The sequence below is a fragment of the Laccaria bicolor genome, genomic scaffold (assembly GCF_000143565.1).
Source record: "Laccaria bicolor S238N-H82 LACBIscaffold_11 genomic scaffold, whole genome shotgun sequence".
Lineage (NCBI taxonomy): Eukaryota > Fungi > Basidiomycota > Agaricomycetes > Agaricales > Hydnangiaceae > Laccaria > Laccaria bicolor.
In genome coordinates this window covers 541,274-562,320 of record NW_001889882.1, presented here as the reverse complement: position 1 = coordinate 562,320, position 21,047 = coordinate 541,274, and the positions used below count along the sequence as shown (strand labels likewise).

Sequence of the window (21,047 nt, the reverse complement as noted above, 5' to 3'; positions counted from 1 at the left end):
TGGGGTATAGTCGACATCTTTCGGCCAGCTATATATCTTTGTTCCAGGCAAGGTGTTAAGATTCTCGACCGCGCGGTCACAGATCGATACGTCTTTCAATCAGCCAGATTCCGGATACACTCCACCCTGACCCACTCCCCAACCTCACTTCCAGCCCTCCTCCCAACCAGCCCCCGCCAAAGAACAGCCCGACTTGTCAGGGCATCCCAAACGACCTTTGACGTCCTCTTATCCGACAAAGCTGCGCGCCACAACATCTCAACGCACGAGCCCCATGCCGATAGTGGATCTGAGAGGGACGAAGGAGAGTGGAGGCTTTGTGCGAGGTGTGGTGGTTGAGGAGTTATGGCTGAGTGTTTTGGAGACGACAAAGGTGTCACCTCCAAATTTGTTTTCTCTTCAAACGTCTCCAAACACCCAACAGCCCTCACCAACAACTCTGGGAACTCATGTATCTCCCTGCCCTCTAGGCTTGACAACCTCAGAATAACAGGAACAACAAGTGGCAAGTCCGCATCTGTACCAGCACACGATCAACGCTCCTGAACTCAATCAAAAGAAAAAGAGAAACATACAGGAAGTTTTATAATCCAACAACTCCAAAAGACAACGGCATATCGTCGCCCGCCACTCACTCCCCAACGCAGCCTCCAGCTTTTTCGAATCGACAAAGACGAGGATATTCTCCAAGATATTGAACCACTCCACGCGTTCCTTGGTCCCTAAAAGCAACTGCATCTCAATCCACGAAAGCAGCGCAGATTTCAAGATCAGCGACATGACTGCTTGCAAATTACACGTCAAATTCGCCAGAACCTTAGGCATATCAGCAACGCATCCTTCTGCAACCCCTCATTGAATCACTCACCTCAAGTATCCCCAACCTCGTCCCGGCATCCTCCTCACCCTGCCACAAACTAGCAAGCAAATCCCACGCATGCCTTCTCCTCAACACCCTCCAATCACCCGTCCCAACCATCCCATCAGCAAGCATCCGTATAATCCACGCTCGCTCCTTCTTCCATCCCTCACCCTCGCTGCTATACAACATCCCATAAAGCAGCGGTACGTCCCCCGTATCCAATTCCGGCCGCTGTAAAAGGAATCGTGCGATGAGAGGGTAAGTGAAGTGGGAAGGGTGGAAGAGCGCGCGTAGGGCGTGCGTGAGGAGGAGGGCGGTGTACGTCGGTAGACGGGGACATGGTTCGTTTGAAGATGAGGAGGAGGGGGCTGGGAATGTGTTCTTGAGGAGCGTAAGGATATGCAAGACGTGTGGTTTCTCTTGTAAATCCGCCGTAGCCATGTGTTTATACAGCGCAACGATCTGGAGGACCGCTACCTCCCTCATACCCGCATATTTACTCGCCAGCGCCCTCAAGATGAGCGAAACGATGTTGGTGCGGAACATCTCTATCCACGATATGGCTGATGTAGGCGGGGACTCTGCAAGCATGTGTCCGAAGAGGAGAATGAGGAAGACGGGGTCGTACAGCCCTTCTTCTCCACCACTTGTCCTCCTAGGCAAAGGTTTAGTGTCAAACTCCAAACGACGCCACCTAGGAAAGTTCAGACACGTCCTTAACACAACACCCGCATCCAAGCTCAGAACTACATCAAGCGCCTTGCCGGACTCTTCACCATTACCCACCGCAGACCACCTCCCAAACAACTGAGAAACGGACAACTTCCTCGTTGTTTCGAAGAGCTGGAATATGGATAGCACCTTGAGATCGGCACTGGACAATGTACCTCGATATACGCGGACTAAAGGCTCGATGTGAGTGACTTGACATGTGTTTGTGGGATGGAGGTGGAAGAGGGTGTATAGCAGAGAGATGATGCCGTCTCGGGCGGAAGATGGAAGGGAGCAGAGTTTGAAGAAGTGCGGGTGTTGTACTGTGCTTTGTAGAAGACGGTTTACGATTAATGGCTAGAGGAGGGTGAGGGTGAGAGGAATTGGTGATGGGTAAGGAGGAAGGGTACCTTCAATGATGCCGTTCGGACAGCAGCCTCAGCAAGTTTGAGTGCAGAAGGGCTTGACAGGTGATTTTGGATGATAACCCCAAGAAGTGTCTCGACCGTGTTCGGCTTTGAAACAGACGTCAATTCGACCAATTGTACTGACTCGACCGTTAGACGAACAAGTGGGAAAAGTCGAACAAAACACGTACTCAGTTCCTCAACGACCCTCACAGCACCCTCATCCTCTTCTCCTTCCGAGAACTGCCGAATTGCCCATTGCATCCCCCGATCAACGACATCTGATACCACGGCTTTCGCGTCTTGAATCGCGATTTTGTGAATTCCAGCTATCAAGTTGAGAAACTCGGGAGTTTCAGCCGTCAAAGGCTTCGACTCCAGCGTTGTTGTCAATCGTCTTAACAAAGCTTCGGAGTGTCCAGACGGTGTTAATGAGACCAGTTGACAAGCGGCAATTTCGGCTTGAGCTCGTAACAATGTCGAAGCCTCTCCATCGAGTACAACGCCCACCAGCCGAGCGAATAGCCGCTTCGAAACCTCCCCATCAAACCCAGAAAGATCACCACCCCTCGACCTCGTAGTATCCAACCAAGCATGCACAACAGGAACAAGCTGTTCATCCGAACGCCTGAGACACTCTTGCGAACCTAACCAAGATGTAAAAGCCTCGGAATCAGGATTAGATGGGCGCTTATACAACCATCCTCGGACCATCTTTACAGTCGCCTCCGTCCAGGTCTCCTGAGTCAAGAACGGCTGGATCTGGAAGTCGCCGGGAAGAGGAACAGAACGACGTGTCCACCTCATATTTGATCGTTTGACCACAGAAACGACATCAACCTCAACATCCCCAGAATTCACAAAAGACCCATCCAACCCGATAGGAATGGTCGCCTCGATAGCTGTCGCTACCATACTCTCCAACGTTTCCGAGTCAGGAAGGATGGAGCGAAGAGAGAGGAGCTGGGGCAGTCGTTGTGTTAGGAAGCCTTCCGAGTGGGATTCGGATTCGGATTGGGAGGTTGAAAGGATGGCGTGGAGGATGTGTTTGACCGTTTCCAAAATGGAGGGGGAGGCCATGCCGTCGATGGAGGATGCGAGTGTGTCGAGTGAGGTGAAGAGCTCTTCTGGGTTAATGTATTGAACCCATAGTAGTGCGAATTGGACGTTGAGGGATGATGAATCACTGTTAAGAAGAGTGAGTTGGAGCTTGTCCATCCAATGACGTCCAATGTCCGAGACCAGCAGCCTATCGGTCTCCGATGTCGCAACGAGCGAAGCCTCGAGAAACTGTCTGGTCCCTATAAAGCCGTCAGAGAAGCCTTTAACAACGAATTGAAAAATAGTACCTTCTGCAGGACCCCCAGCCATGAATATCTCCTTTAAAACACCCTGATGCTCGAAAACCATTGCTTTAAGGGACGTAAACTCCCCTGGGCTCAGAACGGCCTTTGACCTCCTCACGATCCGAGCGAGAACAAGCAATAACCCCGTTACTGCGCCTTCACTCTCACTCTGCTGCTGGGCAGATAACCGATGCATTATGAGGCGCACCACTCTCATTACATCGACCAAAGACGTGGTTGACGTGAACGCGGAGTCAGAGAGAACGACACGGCAGTTCTCGTCCATGATTTCATATTCTCTGGCGTGTAAGAAAAGCCATGCGAAGTCCAAACTGTGCGAGTGGTAAAAGCTTCTGGAAGAAGTGAATGAAAATAACATACTGGGCCTGGAAATTCGATACGACCTCAAGTCCGTCCCAGATGTTAGACTGTTCAGGATCCAGATACTCCACCAGATCTTGGATTGCAGGTGCATGGAATTTAGAAATTTGATTTGCGAGCTGCCTGACTTGGGAGGGACTCAAAAGTTGATTGACGAGACGAAGCCAGTCGATCAGCTCAAAAGCTGCGTTGATTCGCTGCGTTTTTGACATGGCTGTAGAAGTAAACAAACCAAATGGCTATAGGAGGGGGAAGAAAGGACTCACGAATCTGCATACCCTCAACCTGCCCAAGGAACGCATCCACACCCTCGCCCTCGCTCTCCATACCAAACGCATGTTTCGGCGGAACACCCAAGCATCTGCTCATCAATCCAACCTCTCTCCTAACCGCACCCCTCACAACCTCATCCCCACTCCCATCCCAAAGCCTCTCCGGGCCAAGAACCACGTCAACCTTATCCACTACCACCCTGAACGCCTTCAAATCCACCGTTTTACTAGTCAAACGAAACACCAGCTTCCTTACGAACGAAGCGAGCGCTAAAGTACCAGAGGGAGAGAGGGACTTGTTCCCGACCTTTGCGTCCAGCTGCTCAAGAACCGTGAGGAGCAGTGGGCTGGGGCACGCGTCTAATCTATCTGGGATCTCACCAGGTGTCGTAGTGAAAAGAGCGTACATGTCCTCAATGTAGCGATACGGCGTCTTCAGGCACCGCTGGACACATTCATCGAGAAACTTGATGACCACCTCGCCTTCGTCTTTCAGAGGCGTACCGTCGGGCGACTCGGCACCTGGCGACCGGCGTGTGTGTGGTATGCAAGAAAGCCAGAGGGAAGGCTCGGAAGTGTCGGATTGGAAGAGGATGCTTTGTGAGAGGAGGTGTTGTAGGAGCGAGGAGAGTGCGTTGCGGAGGAGGGGAGTTGTGAGGGTGGTGAGGGATTTGAGGAGGATAGAGAGATTTGTGTGAGGTGAAGAACCTGAGGTGGTGAATTAGGGTATGAAAGCGACGAAGATGGGGAAGAATACGTACCTGCTTTACCAGCCCACACAAACTGATCGCTCTCTTTCAAAATCTTGAGGACATGTAGTTGCTGGACACGATGAAGTCGCGCTACTGCTCCAGGTTCTTCATTATCATCTTTCCCCTCCTCCCCCTCCACCTCCATCCCATCCTCCTTCTCATCACCACTCCGCACAGAAAAATTCAACAACAACTTGCCAACATCAAACCTCGCCTCCGCAACAACAAAAGGCAAACAGCGATGATACATCCACAACAACCTCTGCGCGCTCTCCGCCAACAACGCTCCCCTCACCTCATTCCCTTTGCCCTTCCCCTGCTGCGCAAACCCAACAACAACTCCCACCTCCGGAACCCGCCTCCTAACCTCCCTCTCCACCTCCCTCCGTCGTCTCACCCATTGCCCTTCCTCCAAATCCTCCTCAAGCACTTCCTGCGCCTCTTCAAACACCCTCAAAACGCTCTCGTATTTCTGAAGACATTTTGCAAGAGCTAACGCCGTACAATGCTGTACAAGCCCTGATGTAGATTGAAGGCCTTTGGAAAAGTGGGATTTGGTGTTGATGGACGAGGGTAAAATGTTTTCGAGGATGGTGGTTAGAGGGGGCGGGGTCGGGTTGTATTGATGTGTGTTGGGGAGGAAGAAGGAGGAGGTGGGCACAGGCAACGAAATGACCACCCCAAAAAACGAAACGTTCGTTATCCACTTTGAGGAAAGCCTCGGCTCGAGCGTGAGCGCTGCGCCGGCCCAGTAGCCCGCTACTAGTTCCGGGCAGGCGGACATTATTTTGAAGGCTAGTTCTTGTTGTCGGGCGTCTTCGTTTACTTTTAAGGTTTTGAGGATGTTCGCTAGAATCTTGTTGTACATCTTGCTCCCTTTTTGGTTTTGGGCGTCGGGGTCGTCTTTTGGACCACTGAGGTCGGAGTCACCTTCAGCTTCGCGTGGATACCATCCTCGATCTTTGAAACATATCCCAACCCCTGGGTGGGTGCATATTGCGAGGAGGAAGTGGTGTACGAGGTCTGCTGGTACGTAATCTGCGTCTTGAGTGTCAGAGGTGACGTGGTCGTATAGTTTTAAGAGCTTGTGGTAGATAATTTTGTAAGTAAAGGAACAAAAGTGGGTAGAGAACTCGAAAAACTCACATGGGCAACGGTTTGTTCACTAAAAAGCCCTATCTTTAATGTCCGTTTGACTTTTGGGTCAGACCAAATCCCAGCCCAGGATACCTCGAGAATCTTACGGATCAGGGACGAATGATCTTGGTTGAGCGATTTGAATATTGCGAGGAAGGCATCTCGGTGTTGCGAAATGAAGGAGGACTTGATTTGAGACGGGGTGCCGGCGTCGACGAACGAGAGGAGGAAGAGGATGTAGAGGGTCCGAATGTCTAGAAAAGAATAGAATGAGTTTTGGCGTAATAAAAGGGAGTTTGACGGACCTGGTTTGATCAGTGGGTCTGGGGTTTCTTCATTTTTCGTTTTGCGTCGCATGTTCAGAAGTTTTGGTAGAGACTGAAGGAACATTAACGTTGGTTGTTGAGGAAAGATATCATACGCGTACCTTGATCTCCCAAGCAAAACCTTCCAACACCACCTTACGCTCTCGACCACCAGCAAAAGAGGCCATGGCATTGAATAGTTTGAGTGTGACGATGATGAGTTCATTGTTTGAACCGCCGACGTAAGAATTGAGTCGACGTAGATACGTTGGAGTCAGAAGAGCCTTGACTATGGGTTGGCCGAGTGCATGGAATGTGTAATGGGACGACAACAATGTCAGCACCGATGAAAGCAAAGATAGCGACACAGCGATTAACGATGTCTGGCGCTGTAACGTCGTCAGAAAAGACAAAGCTAAGAAAAACGAAGGCCGCACTGGACCAGCCCCATCCCAAATCTCAAAAACTTCCGTCGCCCCAGGTGAACTCTCCATCCATCTTTGAACCAACAAAAGTCGTTCGTCATTAGGCGGTATCGAAGGTTCCGTTGGCCACACAGTCAACTGGTTGCGCAAACCAGTGATGGCTGGGCTAGAGTAAGTAAGATAAACCAACGCCTAGAATACGAGTTATACGTACCCTCCACAAGAGTATCATTTTGAATATGAAGATTGCTCCGGATGTCAGCCACACTCGTGTATTTGATAGATTTTTTCGCCGGGGCTTCGGTCCGTGGGCGTTTTGAAGGGAACGAGTTCGATGGTTGCGCGGGCATTTCTTGAGGGTATGGTCAACGATTGCAGTTCATAGTCTACGATTATGTAACACACATTTAACCCACTGAGTCGCGTCGACGCGACACAAATTTTATTCCGTTCACATTCTTCTAATCACCCAGATTCCGCATACACCCAGCCTGACCCACTCCCCAACATCACTTCCACCGTTCCTCCCAACAAGCGACATGACGGCATCTAAATTACACGTCAAATTCGCCAGAACGTTACTGCAAACGGGTCAGCATCTCTTCATTACGCCTTGCCGGACGACGACGACGAGCCATGGGGCATAGATGCAACTTCACAAAGTAAGTTTTCTTTCCTTCAACATTCGTGGAAACTAACATACCTATTCAGAGTCGGCGTACCCCCGTTTGGCGGACGTCGATACGTATAGTCAACGCCGTTGACGATGACTAGGTAGATGCAACATGCACAAAGTCAGTGTTCTTTCCTTAAACATCCACGGAAACTAACATACCTGTGCAGATTCGACGTACCCCCCGTTTGGCGGACGTCGATACATACAGTCAACGTCGTTGTGAAGGCCAGGAACGGCGACGTGAACGTGGTGCGCATGGGCGATAGTCGACAACAACGGCATCAGGAAATAAATGAGCACGAGAGCCCTAGAATGAAACGGTGAGTATCATCTCAACATTATCGATAACATAAACGTCTTACATGCCACTTGAAAGGAGTTTGGCATCGCGGTGTATTCCTCGAACGTATACGAAACTCAAAAAGGGTTTCATCATCTACGGGGCTTCAAGTAGGCGGCTTCCGAACGCATTGGGATTTGAGAATAACCTCCGCAACGCCCTGCAGCCAGCCAGCTGTTTCCTTAGCTGACGAAAATCTTGACGAAGGATATATTTCAGAGAGCTCCTCAGGCCTGAGTAACACCAGTGATACGAGGCCGTCTGCCTTGGCGTGCAGCAGGTCATGACGAATAAATTATGACAGATCCATGAACTGATGAACCTCTCTTGCTTCCACTCGGGAAAAGCTTCCAAGCCTTGCTGCCCAACTCTCCCAGGAGTTATCACCGTTTGCTGAGGTTTGTTGCGTCAGTCATTTCCGGCGTAATTTCTCCGAGTCAGTTAGAGTCGTTGGCAGCAACCTTGCAGGACTGAATCCCCCCTCCATTTTGTCGGCCAAAGGTTGCAATAGTTTAGCAAATGGCCTCGTGTCATTGTTTGAGAGTTTGACAAGGAAGCAAATCTGTGGACATCCCGATATTGGAGAGATTTTCTGGCAAATCTTGACAGCTACAACAATTCAGGAGGAAGTGCCGTAGACAGAGTGTTCGTAATCTTGACTAGGAAGCAAAGCTGTAGATGATGTCACAAGATCCGTTTACCAAATTCTGTCCTAGCAAAGCATGATATAAAAGTACAGTGAGTATAACACGACAGCAAGATCATAGATAATTAGTATAGCGAGATCATAGTCTGGGCTTTGGCGGCACCCCTTTCTTGCCCGTCAGAATGTCGTATATAGCGGTTCCTAATTCTTTGGGTTTCTCTTGCGGTATCTAATTAATTTATTGTCAGGAGAAGGAACCGAAGAGAAGGAGGAGGAAGAAAGGAATGACATACCAGGTGCCCCGTTCCCTCAATCACACTTATCGATGCGTACACTCGCCCGGAGGTTGGTGATGTGAGAGCTTCGTGTACTTTTGCGGGGCTGTCGTTGTTCCATAAGTGGGAAACCCAGACGTGCGGAGAGAAAAGGGAACGTACATGAAATCCTTGATCTTCCCGAGAATAAGATGCACCGGTATAAGGTGACATACCCTGTCGAGGTCATGCACGGGTTCAGTGGCGCCTGCTACGTCGCTGTACATCGTCTGCGATAAAGAAGGAAGTAAGATGAGATAAAGAAGGGTAAAGGAGATAGGCGGGGACAAATACCACTTCCTGTTCCCTCGTACACGCCAACCCAACCTGCCCATCTTCCTTATCCCTAATCGCGTGTTTCTAAACAAAATCTTCATCAGTCACCGCCCGAGTCCTTCGTAGCAACAGGAAAAGACTCGCAACAAACAGTTCCAAGACAGCTCCATCCCACTTTTTTGTCCCCTCCCTCTCTTTCAACACCATCAACGCCTCGGCTCGAGAGGGCCACGCGGCTCGCCTCCTTCTCGCGGAAGTGATGAGTTTCTTGCGGAGGGGAGCGAGCTTGTCCCCGCCAGCGGGGCTAACCATGGGTTCGATGATGATGAGCGATGAGAATGTGATTCTGGGGAGTAGGTGTTGTAAGAGAAGTCTAGTGAAAAAGTTAGTATTACATACTCTAATGAGGCGAAGTTGAAGGGTGTACCTACATGGCATTTGCGCCTAGAGAGTGCCCGATGCCGATCAAGTTCCGATTTGAAAAATCCGCCACGCCAGAGGTGAGGAAGTGGTGAATGGCTACCGCATAGTGCTCGCACGAAACTTGCGCCAATCAATCAGCCCAAGACGATGATTGAAAAAGAGAGCAACGCACAAGAATCAGCATACTCCCCCTTCTTCAACGCCTCCTCATTCAACTCCACCGATTGACCGTGGTTCGGACATTCTACAGCCCACGCCTCCCTTATCAACGCCTCCCCACGCTCCCTCGTCGCGAGGTCAAATAAGCGAGAAAGTGAAGGCTCCCAAGTCTCTTTATGAAAGCTCGTGGAATGCAGTACCAACAGGGTACGTGCACGCGGGTTGGCGTTAACGTCGAATCGTGGAAAAGGATATCGTTTCGCCGTTATGTGGAGGGGGTAGGAGGACGTTGGAGGAATGGTTATAAATTGGGAGAGCATGTTGAGGGTTGAGGTCGTTGTCGTCGTCGTCGTGGCGTCGAAGAAGCATGGATGGATGTTCTATTGCTAGGATCTTTGGATGGTAGGTTGTTCTACATAGTACCACACCTCTCGTTCGTCATTGGGAGCGAAATTCCTAGCGCAGAAGCCTACGGTTGTGTCCAGCTTATCGGTACTATCATAACTTGGTTTTTGTCGGGGTCATTGTTGGTGCAATGCTGTGCGTTTAAGTATGTAGCGGTCATGTGACACAGGATAAATCTAATCAGAAATCCCCTTTCCGCCAGAAACCCAGGGGTCTCTCGTCGTCGGTTTGAAACCCCCCCTCCATCCTCTGTCAAATGTTGTTTGGCTATGTTTTTAGAAACCTACGTCGGAGATTGTTTGAGTACTTGCCGAGCACCTGCCGTCTGCACAACAGTAACAACATTGCCTCGTATCACCCCTCAACGCTTCAAGTCCATCCTTCCGTTGTGTACGCAATGACCATGTAACCTCAATTATAATACCCACCACTGGGGTCCTCTCCACTGACGGCCTTGTGTGGCCTTGTAGAGGACGCAGGCCATCACTCGACGCTTGCTGGCATGCACATCAGAGTCATGGTGCAGCCTGAACACAGAAGGCCGTGCCTCTTGCCTGTGTAGTCAGTGAATTCCAACTAAGACCACAGAGGGTGACAGCCACCCTACGTGGAGGAGAAGAAATGCGGGTATGTTGCCAGGAAGGCCACACACGCTCAGCGGCCAGCCTGCCCACTAGTCCCTTGCTCTTGGCATTTCAGAGTACAGCACATACCTGTAATTATAATTATCATAGGCAAATAATACACACTCTCAGCTTGAGCACCAGTCGGGTGATGTGCTGCTACATACAAATTCACTCCCGTTTCGGCAGTGAGTGAGCCGCGCGTCGGACATCAAATATCTTGATTGTTGGCTATTGACAACACCCCAGGTTTCTGCCCAACCAATTCAGAAACCACAGGGTTTCACATGGAAAGGAGGGTTTCTGGATAGATTTATCCTGTGACACACACCCCATCATCTGCAAAACAACTACTGTAGCATTTCATTCAATTCGACGGTCACGCATCACGGTGCCCTTCAAATTGCTGAAATGTCACAGTGGTCACACAGATTTTTGTAAGGTGTCGAAATCATCTGGCGCTCATGTGATAAATGTCGAAATTTTACGTGGCCTGCGGCGCTAAGTGGTCCAAAATTTCGGCTTGTCACGGCGAATTTGTGTGGTTGTCGAAACCAAAATTTCGAGAGGCCTGTCACGCGTCACGGGCCCTGTCGAATTGAACGAAATGCTACAGTATTGACTACAGGTGTCTACATAGCGTCGGGTAGCTTTGGAGACCTGGAGCAACGTACCCCTCTATCATAGTGCACCATAGGAAGGTGTGTTCCTCAGCAGTGCTCCTGAGCAATGGGAGACTCATAGTGCCGTAGTACCATAGCAGCTGTAGCACTCCATAGTCAGATCTCCGAGATCTTTTATCAAACAAGAACATTTAATTTTTTTCAATGTGATACAAGCCTGAAGACGATCTTCAGATTCTTGGGACCAGTTCGACAGAAGATCAAAAATCGTGAATAATATTTGATAGTATGTAACCAGTACCAATACATTTCAAAACTATCAATAATATTAATACTAATAGACCAAAGTATCATGTGTATGGCTGCGTGAACAAGCAATTAGTACTGAACCCTTGTATCAAACAATAATGGCATCAGGTAGTCGAGAACTTACTTTGTGAAGATGAAATGCACACCACCAATGTCCACCCAGTTGTACCAGGCTGAGATAGAACATTCTATGAAGGGGTGAAAGTTGTTAGTACTAGATAGCTTACATTGAGGAAACCCCGGACTCAGGGAGCAATTTGCGAACAATGGGGGAGCTGTGCAAAAAAGGGGAGATGGGAGACAGAACTTGACATTGGAAAGATGGCACCAACTGGCATTTTATATCTTCCACACGATGCGCCTGTTTGGCCAAAATAGTCCCCCCTTCGGCGCACGGACACAGCAATCGTTGATGATGAGCGTGCTTGTGAGATCTTCGGCAGTGAGATTTCTGATTAATTAGAACAGGTAAGCACATCAGCAAGACCGCAAATTGTTTGGCGATGCTTGGGAGCTTGGGGCGCTTGCCAAACATCCCAAAATCGTATGACCCCTCCCAAGCTACGCCGATTTGTGTTGTTAAATACAATTGCCTGAGTTTTGAGTCTGAAAGCCAAGCACCACAATTATAATAACATGTTAGATACAACATACAAACATGTTTAAAAGCAAATTTCATGTGAATGATGGTCTGCATACTTGCTAACATAGTATGCCTCAAATGCATCCAGTGAGTACGAAAAATGGAAGTCAAAGGGTAAAAAATCCCTCCCAAATACAGGCTGAAGGTGCCCACCCCGAAGAAAGGTATCTAAATGAAGAACAGTGGCGATATGCGCGCCGTTTCGGTATGTGTCAGGCTTGATCTTCCACATACCTGTCTCGGGATCAGGGGCTGTGCCAATTCGTTTGAACCATTTGACGAAGGCACATGGGTATGTCTTTGCATCATGAGTAAACGAGAAGAAGAGCTTTACTCTGACAATGCTCATCCCCTTCATTCCAGGCTTGTCTTGGTCCTCGACAACAAGAGCGCAGTCGTGTCGCGGCCCTTGTTTTCGCCATGAAGGGGTTGAGCGGATACGTTCCGTTCTCATGCCTCGGATGCCAGACTCGTCACTAAGAGCGTAGAATGTGGCGACGGCAGAGTGGAAGACTGAGATCTTGCTTGTTGGATAAGGACATTGCTGAAGAGGGATGTCGGATGATGAGGTGCTGTCGTTTGTGTGAAGTTGATCATAAAGGAAGCGCCGAGTGAGCTCAACGAGCTGTGGTTGGTTGATATGTTGAGCCAGGTCTTGGAGGTAGTGGGGGTAGTTACGTTCTATCGTGAATAAGCAGCAATCCAAATAAATAAGTGAAACATGTGCGTACCTCGAGTTCTCGCAAGAGTAATGTTCCCTGTTACATACTTGTCAATGATTCCCGTGTCGTCATCCTCATTGGGAGGTAGGATTGGTTTCGGAGGTGGTGCGTGGGTAGGAGGCAACATACGGCACACAACGAAATCGGCGCGAGCTCGAATGAGCTTATCAAGCCGCTGATTGGTGAGCAACATTTGGCCAAGGGCCTTGTATCGATTGGAGCGACGCCACAGCCTCTTGACAGCAGTGATGTGGTGTGATTCGGTGATAGATGAGCAGAGACCTCCAGGAGCACCGAACTCCTGGATTTGGCTGATCAAGTGGGCAAGGGAGTGTTGACGAGGAAGATTGAACCCTGTTGGCCTAACACCGGACGTGTGAAAGATTTCGCGATGGGTATGGAACTTTTTGATGGCGGCGTCGAGGTCTTGTAATGATCCCTCTGTGATATCAGCTCGGCAGGCAATGTAACACGCGTCCAGGAAAGCTGCGATGCACTGCACCATCTGGGAAGGTACAAATCCAGCAATAGCGGGAAGATAAACCTGTAGTGTAAAGTCAGGACAGTAAATAATGAACGACAAAACAAAACATACCTTCATTAACGCCTTCGAGTCATCTCCTGTCCATTGCTTGAAGCGTTGACCATGAGGGAAACAGCGAAGACTGGGGAATGCAGGTGCTGCAGCAATACTGAAATCTGTGAGCTATGAGAGACCAAGAAAGAATTACAGGTATCAAAAGCTTACCGGCGGTCAATTTGGTCCAAAATCTCGTTAGCTTTAGCATCCCCATGTTCAAGATAAAGGTAGTCTCTGACCCATTGGACTAAATGGTCCTTAAATGTTCCCTTGATGAGTTGGTGCAGCAGGTCTGCAGACAACATCTCATGGATGTCTGCCTGAGGAAAGTGGTATGTGAATGGCTGTATAAGGTAGTTAGAACCTTTTGTATGTTCAAGATGAAGGGGAGCACTAACGGTAATATCATCGTCAATCCCATACTTATCCCACAGTGTCCGAGAGTCCAGCTCTTGGACTAACTCCTGATGGAACTTTTGTGAGCGACGATCAGCAAAGCCATCCAAATCGGTTGGAAGTGTGGTGCATCTGAAAGACATTAGTAATTTAAGTAGGTGAAAGTCGAGAGGTGCTTACTTCGGACACCAGTTTTGAACAATGCCGGCAAGATATACTTGCTCAGGGTAGTCCGCGATGTACGCGCCAAGGTCATATATGACACGGCGGAAATGACCATCTGGGCAACGACGAACAACTGGCATACTCATTGCTGGTCGCAATGTCTTGAGAATGGTGGCAATTGAATCATGGTAAAGTTGACGTTTGAATTTGCGAAACGCGGGGTCATTGTCATACTTCCGATCCCCTGAAAAGATGTTTAGCCCAGTCAAAGAAATGAACAATAATGTAGCTATACCTTTGGGAATTGCTAAAAATGCGGTAGGAGCGACCGCGTTACGATGGGCTCGCCGAACCATGTTGTGAACACCACCTGGGGAAATATAAAATGGATGGTATTCGACGTGACCAGTTGCTACCGAAACTGTGGTCTTATCACTGCCAACAATGACAGGACAATACATAGCGCCCTCCGTGGAAGGGTCATTCTCATAAATGTTTGTCTAGAAGATACAAAATTATTGCATTAGTGAAACATTCAGGTCGATTGAAATTTGACATACACTGTGGCGCCAGGAGTAATTTCCCGAGAGAAAGTCGGTCCAGCGGCGTTTGCCTGACTTGTCAAGCCCAACATATGGAACATAGTCATATTGTCCATCAAAGTCAGGGTTGTCGAGCATTTGAGACATGACCACTTCGGGATCCCAGTACCAAACTTCATACTCAGCCGATTTCCATGATGGATCGTTTGGCCCAATATCACCTGCATAGCCGACCGTGAAACACTTCCAAGGTGCATCTCTGAGGCGCGTAGCATCGATACATTCGTACATATGCTCATAGGAACTGAATGGGCCCAGCTCATCCTGCTTCGCTTTGTTGAGCGCCCACAGCTCCAAGAGTTCATTGATATTCCCCGCGGACATCTCAACACGACGATAGAGGAAGTCAGCAGTTCGGAACTGCACTTCATCTTCATATGGTGACCAATTGGTAGGTACAGCAGTTGTACGTGGTGGGGGCAGTACCAGCAGGGAGGGTATTGCCGTCAGCATCACATGGTAACACTATGAGGCTCTTGTGAGTAAAAAGTATGCAAGGCCATTAATAACACTCACCCATGAGATGTGGATGATAAATTTTGGGGGGGCGGGGTACCTGGGGCCGTTCTGCAGTAGGTGGAGGAGCCTGGGATGGCTCTGGTGGCTCTTGGTTGGTGTAACCATCAGTTGGTAGGAAATCCAGAGGAGGGGATGGTAGCGGAGGTGATGGTGTCACAGGTCCATTTGGAATGGTGATCTGAACTTGATTCGAGTTTCTGTGGACAGAGCGGAGATGATAAGTGAGCCCCCACTGAGATTTGACATGAGTGGGGCAGCCTTCTTCTGGGCAAGAAATAAGGACCATGAGTGAACGACAGCAAATGGAAGAACTGACGGATCCTGCTGATGTTAAGTCTCTTGTGCCGGCCCTCAAGCCACCCGATGATTGATGTGCATGGATTGCAAGTTTTGCCAGCCAATAGGGGTCTGAAAGGCAAAAAAAATGTCGGACCACCTGGACCAAACAATTTCCCTCTCCATTCCCCCCTTCGCTCCACTCCCATCACCTATCTCGAAGATGTCTGGACGTCCTAAACGTGCCAAAGCAAATTGGCATCCAGCTCAAGTTCTTCTGAGTAGCACTGCCAAGCGACGTACCTCAGAACAGGTAAAAGCTGATAATGAAGCGGCTGCAGCCACTTCTGCTTCTGCTACAGTGGCCGAGACTCAGAAGCAAACCGAAAAGAGGGCGCGCGTTGCCCAACTTGAGGATAAGATCCGCGCCGCTGATGTCGCAAACATGGAGTGAGCAATCCGTCCTGACCTTCACATGTCAGCTTCAGTCAAACAGGCAGGTTCTCGTTTTCTATACGTACCCATCAATCTAAACTTGTTTTAGTCTCAACCCACTGCCCCTCCTGCTGTTGCCCCAGTTCCTACAGGGGGGGTCTCAACAGATGATGGTGGAATTCGCATTAGGGGACTTACTTACAGAGTTACACGCCCACCATCCAGCATTTCGATGAGGTCGGAGCCTGGTGTTGATGATCAGCCTGAGACCAACGACAGTGGTTTATCGGAGGGCAATGACTACTTACCACCTGAGTCCACAGCCGACAGCGAAAGCAATGGGATGGCAGTCGGTGAGCAGGATGAAGATGAGGAGTTTGTCATGGAACAAAACAAGAGTGAGGCAAGCGAGGACGAGATGGAAGCACTGCCTCCATCACGCACCAAAAAAGGGAAATCGGCTCCAAAGGTGACTCTAAAATCACGCATCATCCCTTTCCTCACTTACTCTCTCAAGCCTCCTCATGGAACATTTCGTCTTCAAGTCCAAGGTCTACGTCAGGAAGCCCCCGGTTCTGGTGCAGTGGTAGAACCATTATCAAACAAGCGCAATCTGAAGGACCTGGCAGTCGATGATGCACCCAGGCATGTGTCTCTTATCATTCACTTCAACGTCTCATTGTCAAAGTAGTGCAAAACATGGTAAAAAATCCGAAGGGGGCCTCATGGCGAATTGGAAAAAGCTTGTGAACTACAAGACTACGCCCGCCTCTACTCAGAAATCAGCCCCTGCCAAAGAAGCTGAAGCCGAAGTCCTCGTTGAAGGAGAGTTCGATCGCGAAGATTCTTCTGAGGCCCTGGCAGCTATCCGAGCTTCCAAACCATCGATGGTGAAGGTGAAGGACAGTCAAAAGGCAACACCAGTGAGTTTTCGTTGTCCGTACATATTCAACAATGGATAATCAATGAATGGCAGGCTGCCATCAAGATTGTTGAGAAATCCGTCACCAATCTTGACACCACCAGTCGAACAAAGCACGTCAAGTATACTGTTAGTGATCTCCCTTTCCCTGGTGGTCCACAGTATGCTGCCTACCACGCAAGGTGGCGCAAGCACGGACGCGCATCCTTCATGGATTTCGCAGCCACCAGGCCATGCGCCTACAGAGCAAACTCAGATTTGACACCCGAAGTTGTCCGCACTGTCTGGAATGACAACTTCCCCGAGCTCAACATCGAAGCACATGAAAACTCGCTTGAAATCGTTACTTCGGTTGTGAGTTTTTTTTTCCTTCGATACACAATGTCTCACCTCTACCTAGGCCGGTGACGTTCTCACAGATTGGCGCAGCAGCATCGGAATGAACATGCTCGATGTCCTCAGTGCTTTCTTTGCTGAGTACAACCTCAACAAGGACGAAATCATGGCTTTCGTCCCACACGCCTTGGAAGGCTTTAGATTCATTTATGCAGACCCTGATGCCCCTCCAGTTTGTCTTTTGTTTTTTCATCATGGCCAAGTTGCTGATGTACTTTTGTAGAATGAGAAAGGAGGCTTCAAATCCGACCTCATTCTCAATCTATTTGCATACCACTTCAAGAAAACCAGCAACGCCCCCAGATCATACGGATCCCAAGCTGGAGGGTTGGGGCTTTGCACTGCCACCGTGAGTGTAGTTCATGATCCCTCACATGCCATACTAACCCTGGGTCAGATGGAACGTGCCTTGTTCCTTTGGAGATTCGGGGTAAACCCGATCAAGGATGAGAAGGGAAACAAAAAGAAAAATGTCACTCAATTCAACGACAGCGACTGGGGTCTCAAGATGCGTGGTTGGATCAAATCTGCATCTCGATTGTTGCCAGAGGATTGGGCATACATATTTGAGGAGGCAAATATTCATGCCGGCCTCAATGGGTTAGTTGATGACGAAGATTCTGTCGAGGGCGCTGCGGATCCCCACGCGACCATTGAACTTTGGTATGTATCTTTCTAATCCCAATCCCGCCACACTGTTCTCATCCTACATGGACACAGACACTTACCAATATTCACACCAAATCCTTTCCTGTGCACAAAAGGCTCGTAGATACATAGAATTGTCTAGTCTACAGTAGTAGCCCAAATATATTTACAATCGGTTGAGTATCTTCAAATCGGCGTCACTTGGGAGCTACTTGGCCGATTTTGCGCCAGCTCGTATCCAGCCTCTTTTTTCAGACGACCGGATCGAGCTTGGCAGCTTGGCAAAGTTGGCGGCCTTGGCCAAGTGTCCCAAGCCGTCCCAACCAATTTGTGATCTTGCTGATGCAGCTACTGACCTGTGCTGTAGTCGTCGATTTCTACTGAAAAGTATGAATCTACGGGAACCACCAGAGAGCTCATGAGATTTGGACGGTCTATGGGGAAATGAGGCTGCTACAGGAGTCCCCAGAGTTTGGCTGGCCCTCTCTGAGTCTCGTGAGAAAGGGCCTTGCTACTGGGAAAAAACGCCTTTGCAGATGATCGTACTCCGATATTCTTCGCCTTCTCCGATTTCATCTCATATTACTACTAGAAACTATACTAATATTCTTACAAATACTCTTACTCATAGATAATTACTTAGACATCTCGGGGAGGTATATAAGATCCCCCCTTGTGTAGAATTATTCCTTAGCTTTTGAACAGTCACTCTTGTCTTGAAAGCTCTTTCCATTCTCTTGTGTCGTTACTGTGACTTCCATCACACTAACACCACATATTTTTGACTGAACCTCGTATCTCAAAACTCTACTCTTAAACTTGCTTCGCTCATCACCTCCTGTGGACTCCAACTGGTCTGATCAACCAGTTACTCCTATGACCGACAAACACCAACCACATTCACCATGTCCCGTTACAACCTTCGAGCACACCCATCTGCTGTTGTATCAGCCAGTCTGATCACAGACATTACCGGTATGCGCGCAAGCCCTCCTCATCTCACTGACACATCCCTCTCTAGCCTTTCCTTGGCTAATGTTAGCCTTTCCGCTGCATCGGCTGCACACCTCACAGTGGAACCCTCTGATGTCCATGTTGTCAGCACGGAGGAGAAATTTTTTGAACCTAGACATGATGTCAGCACAGACAACCCCTTTGTAGAAAAAAGTATGTACTCATCTAATTGGGCGATGCCCAGTAGTCGTTGATCTCATAGCCTTGATACTCCCAAGAAAACCTTGGAGTTGAATGAAAGCCAATTCAAGGTGGTCCAACTGGCATGCAAGAATCTAACTCGAAAGCAAAAAGATTTAATCTCAAAACGTGAGAGTCATGTCCAAAAGAAGACTCACCTCGGCAGTAAGGACGCCAAGGGCAAAGGAATTGATCTTCGAAATTGGGGAGATATTACAGTCCTTTGCATATTTTTGTGAAAATCAAAACGTTTTCAAAAATAGTCACATGGTCTGTGCCTGAGCCAAACAAAACCGTTCGGGTTAGCTTCGACTATGCCTCTCTCTACGACGACTTCAAGGAGTGTCTCATTCAATGAGGCTACATAAATTAGATGACCATGGGGGGGACATGTGATCTCCCCAATGTCCCCCATTGCTCTAATGATTGGCAATGTTATCTACAATTATTTAAGAGATTTTGGCCAAATAAGAAACTTATTTACCCATTGTACAGAACGACCTTCTGCCCTAACCAATGAATACCTTTCTTTTTACAAAGAAATAACTGAAGAGCATCTGTCCCTCCATCTCAAAGAACTGTGACAAAAGCTCTCAGACAACTTTCAGGTGTTCGAGAGCTCAGAGATAATTGGGGTTTTTACTGCTAAAATACTGTGAGCACTTGGGGAATTCTCAGGGATAATTGAATTGAAGTCAGAAAGCCATTATGAGCTGGGTGGTGGATGGCTGGTCAAATTTTGAAGGTTCCAAGATGCGAGGTCCTGGCGAGGAGGAGAGCGGCAAGCTGATTGTTTGGCTCAGGCACATGTCACGTGACTGTTTTCAAAAATGTTTTGATTTTCACAAAAATATGCAAAGGACTGTAATATCTCGGATACCGAGCTCAACATTGATGCACAGGCATCAATGTTAGAAAGTTATAAAGAAAACCATAATGGCCAATGTACCAGTTCACAGAACATTCGTCCTGACAAGGATGCTGTTGTTAAGAATCCTGACGAGGATTCAGGAGGTCTTTACCTTCCCCAGTATAATCCATATGGAATCCATGGACTCAATGTTGGCTGAGGACACAGCCAGTTTCTGATTCCCTGGACATCATGGATTTCATATGGAATGATGCTGGAATGGTCATGGAATGATTAATTCCATATGTACTCCAACACCATTCCATATGGATTCCATCAGATTCCATATGGAATGCAGGCATATCCACATGTATTCCATGGAGCAGTCCATATGGATTCCATGGAAGGAATTAATGACTATTATACCATTAGAATACAGTGTCCTTACTATATTTAAGTAAAATAAGTTTTTTTTACATCTCAAGGAATTGAACTCTTGACCTTGTGAATGTAAGCAGCACTCAAGCTGACTGAGCCATGAAGGCATTATTATATGAGAAACTAAAGGTATATATATACCGCTTTTAGGCACATGCCGTGTCAAACGTGACAGCTGTGGCTGAAGCGTTGCCACGTCGTTCCTTCCTTCCTTCCACCACCATCACCATCCACCACCACCATTTCAAACCACGACCGCCTGCGACATCGACGACGATGACAACGACGACGCTGACACTGATGACACATGACGAGGGCCCAGCCCAGGTAAGTGGGAACAACCACCCCACCCACTCTCCTTTTTAACACAAACCACAGGTGCCATGTCACGACGTGGCAACCAGACAGCGAACAATGACATCGGTCATCATTCGCCGTATCTGCTCGGCCACAAGGACCCACCACCACGAACAGCCCACCAACACACCACACCAACGTCAACAGCCCACCAACACACCACACCAACGTCAACGAGTGCCCACCACCACGAGTGCCCACCAACGAAAATGAGTGCCCAGAGTATGTACCAGAATCGAAAACGAAAATCTGGCATACATAACATAACATCAGATGCCAGTCTGTTATCTAGCTGGAGCGCCGGCTGCATTTTGTAATTAAATGAGCTTTTGATAGCAGGGCAACAATTACAAACAATACAATATTTTTTGTTTGTAATCCGAAAACTTGTAATATGTGACCTTGCCTTTCTCAGTGTCACAGGCTTGAACATTGAACGTTTTTTCTTTTTCACAAGTCCTTCTGTACTCGGGTAAATGGCAGTATATGTACTTATCTACGAAAAAAACATT

The 21,047-nt window shown here is 48.5% G+C and overlaps 5 protein-coding genes across 5 annotated transcripts; 2 read left to right on the top strand and 3 right to left on the bottom strand.

Annotated features, from left to right (window-relative positions):
• Positions 1–95: 95 nt before the first annotated feature.
• On the bottom strand, positions 96–6,948 carry LACBIDRAFT_297053 (uncharacterized protein; the record flags this gene model as incomplete). The annotated part of the gene is made up of 14 exons (XM_001880607.1): positions 96–517; positions 576–816; positions 869–1,930; positions 1,984–2,120; positions 2,172–3,281; positions 3,330–3,658; positions 3,708–3,921; positions 3,974–4,687; positions 4,741–5,815; positions 5,878–6,122; positions 6,174–6,246; positions 6,296–6,562; positions 6,611–6,759; positions 6,813–6,948. 14 exons carry the CDS (start codon positions 6,946–6,948, stop codon positions 96–98), a joined length of 6,174 nt encoding a protein of 2,057 aa, XP_001880642.1.
• Positions 6,949–8,399: 1,451 nt separating this feature from the next.
• On the bottom strand, positions 8,400–9,752 carry LACBIDRAFT_297051 (uncharacterized protein; the record flags this gene model as incomplete). The annotated part of the gene is made up of 7 exons (XM_001880606.1): positions 8,400–8,489; positions 8,554–8,641; positions 8,698–8,804; positions 8,857–8,934; positions 8,995–9,223; positions 9,282–9,393; positions 9,446–9,752. The coding sequence occupies 7 exons, from the start codon at positions 9,750–9,752 to the stop codon at positions 8,400–8,402; spliced, it is 1,011 nt and encodes a 336-aa protein (XP_001880641.1).
• Positions 9,753–11,284: 1,532 nt separating this feature from the next.
• LACBIDRAFT_326848 (uncharacterized protein) lies at positions 11,285–14,953 on the bottom strand (the record flags this gene model as incomplete). Its single annotated transcript, XM_001880605.1, has 12 exons — positions 11,285–11,399; positions 11,517–11,580; positions 11,788–11,843; positions 11,869–11,998; positions 12,270–12,716; positions 12,767–13,301; positions 13,353–13,449; positions 13,506–13,681; positions 13,736–13,865; positions 13,914–14,142; positions 14,194–14,398; positions 14,459–14,953. 12 exons carry the CDS (start codon positions 14,951–14,953, stop codon positions 11,285–11,287), a joined length of 2,679 nt encoding a protein of 892 aa, XP_001880640.1.
• Positions 14,954–15,770: 817 nt separating this feature from the next.
• Positions 15,771–17,727, top strand: LACBIDRAFT_297049 (uncharacterized protein; the record flags this gene model as incomplete). Its single annotated transcript, XM_001880844.1, has 7 exons — positions 15,771–15,791; positions 15,840–16,375; positions 16,422–16,653; positions 16,707–17,006; positions 17,053–17,220; positions 17,272–17,397; positions 17,446–17,727. The coding sequence occupies 7 exons, from the start codon at positions 15,771–15,773 to the stop codon at positions 17,725–17,727; spliced, it is 1,665 nt and encodes a 554-aa protein (XP_001880879.1).
• Positions 17,728–18,601: 874 nt separating this feature from the next.
• LACBIDRAFT_326846 (uncharacterized protein) lies at positions 18,602–19,248 on the top strand (the record flags this gene model as incomplete). Its single annotated transcript, XM_001880843.1, has 2 exons — positions 18,602–18,863; positions 19,154–19,248. The coding sequence occupies 2 exons, from the start codon at positions 18,602–18,604 to the stop codon at positions 19,246–19,248; spliced, it is 357 nt and encodes a 118-aa protein (XP_001880878.1).
• Positions 19,249–21,047: the final 1,799 nt, after the last annotated feature.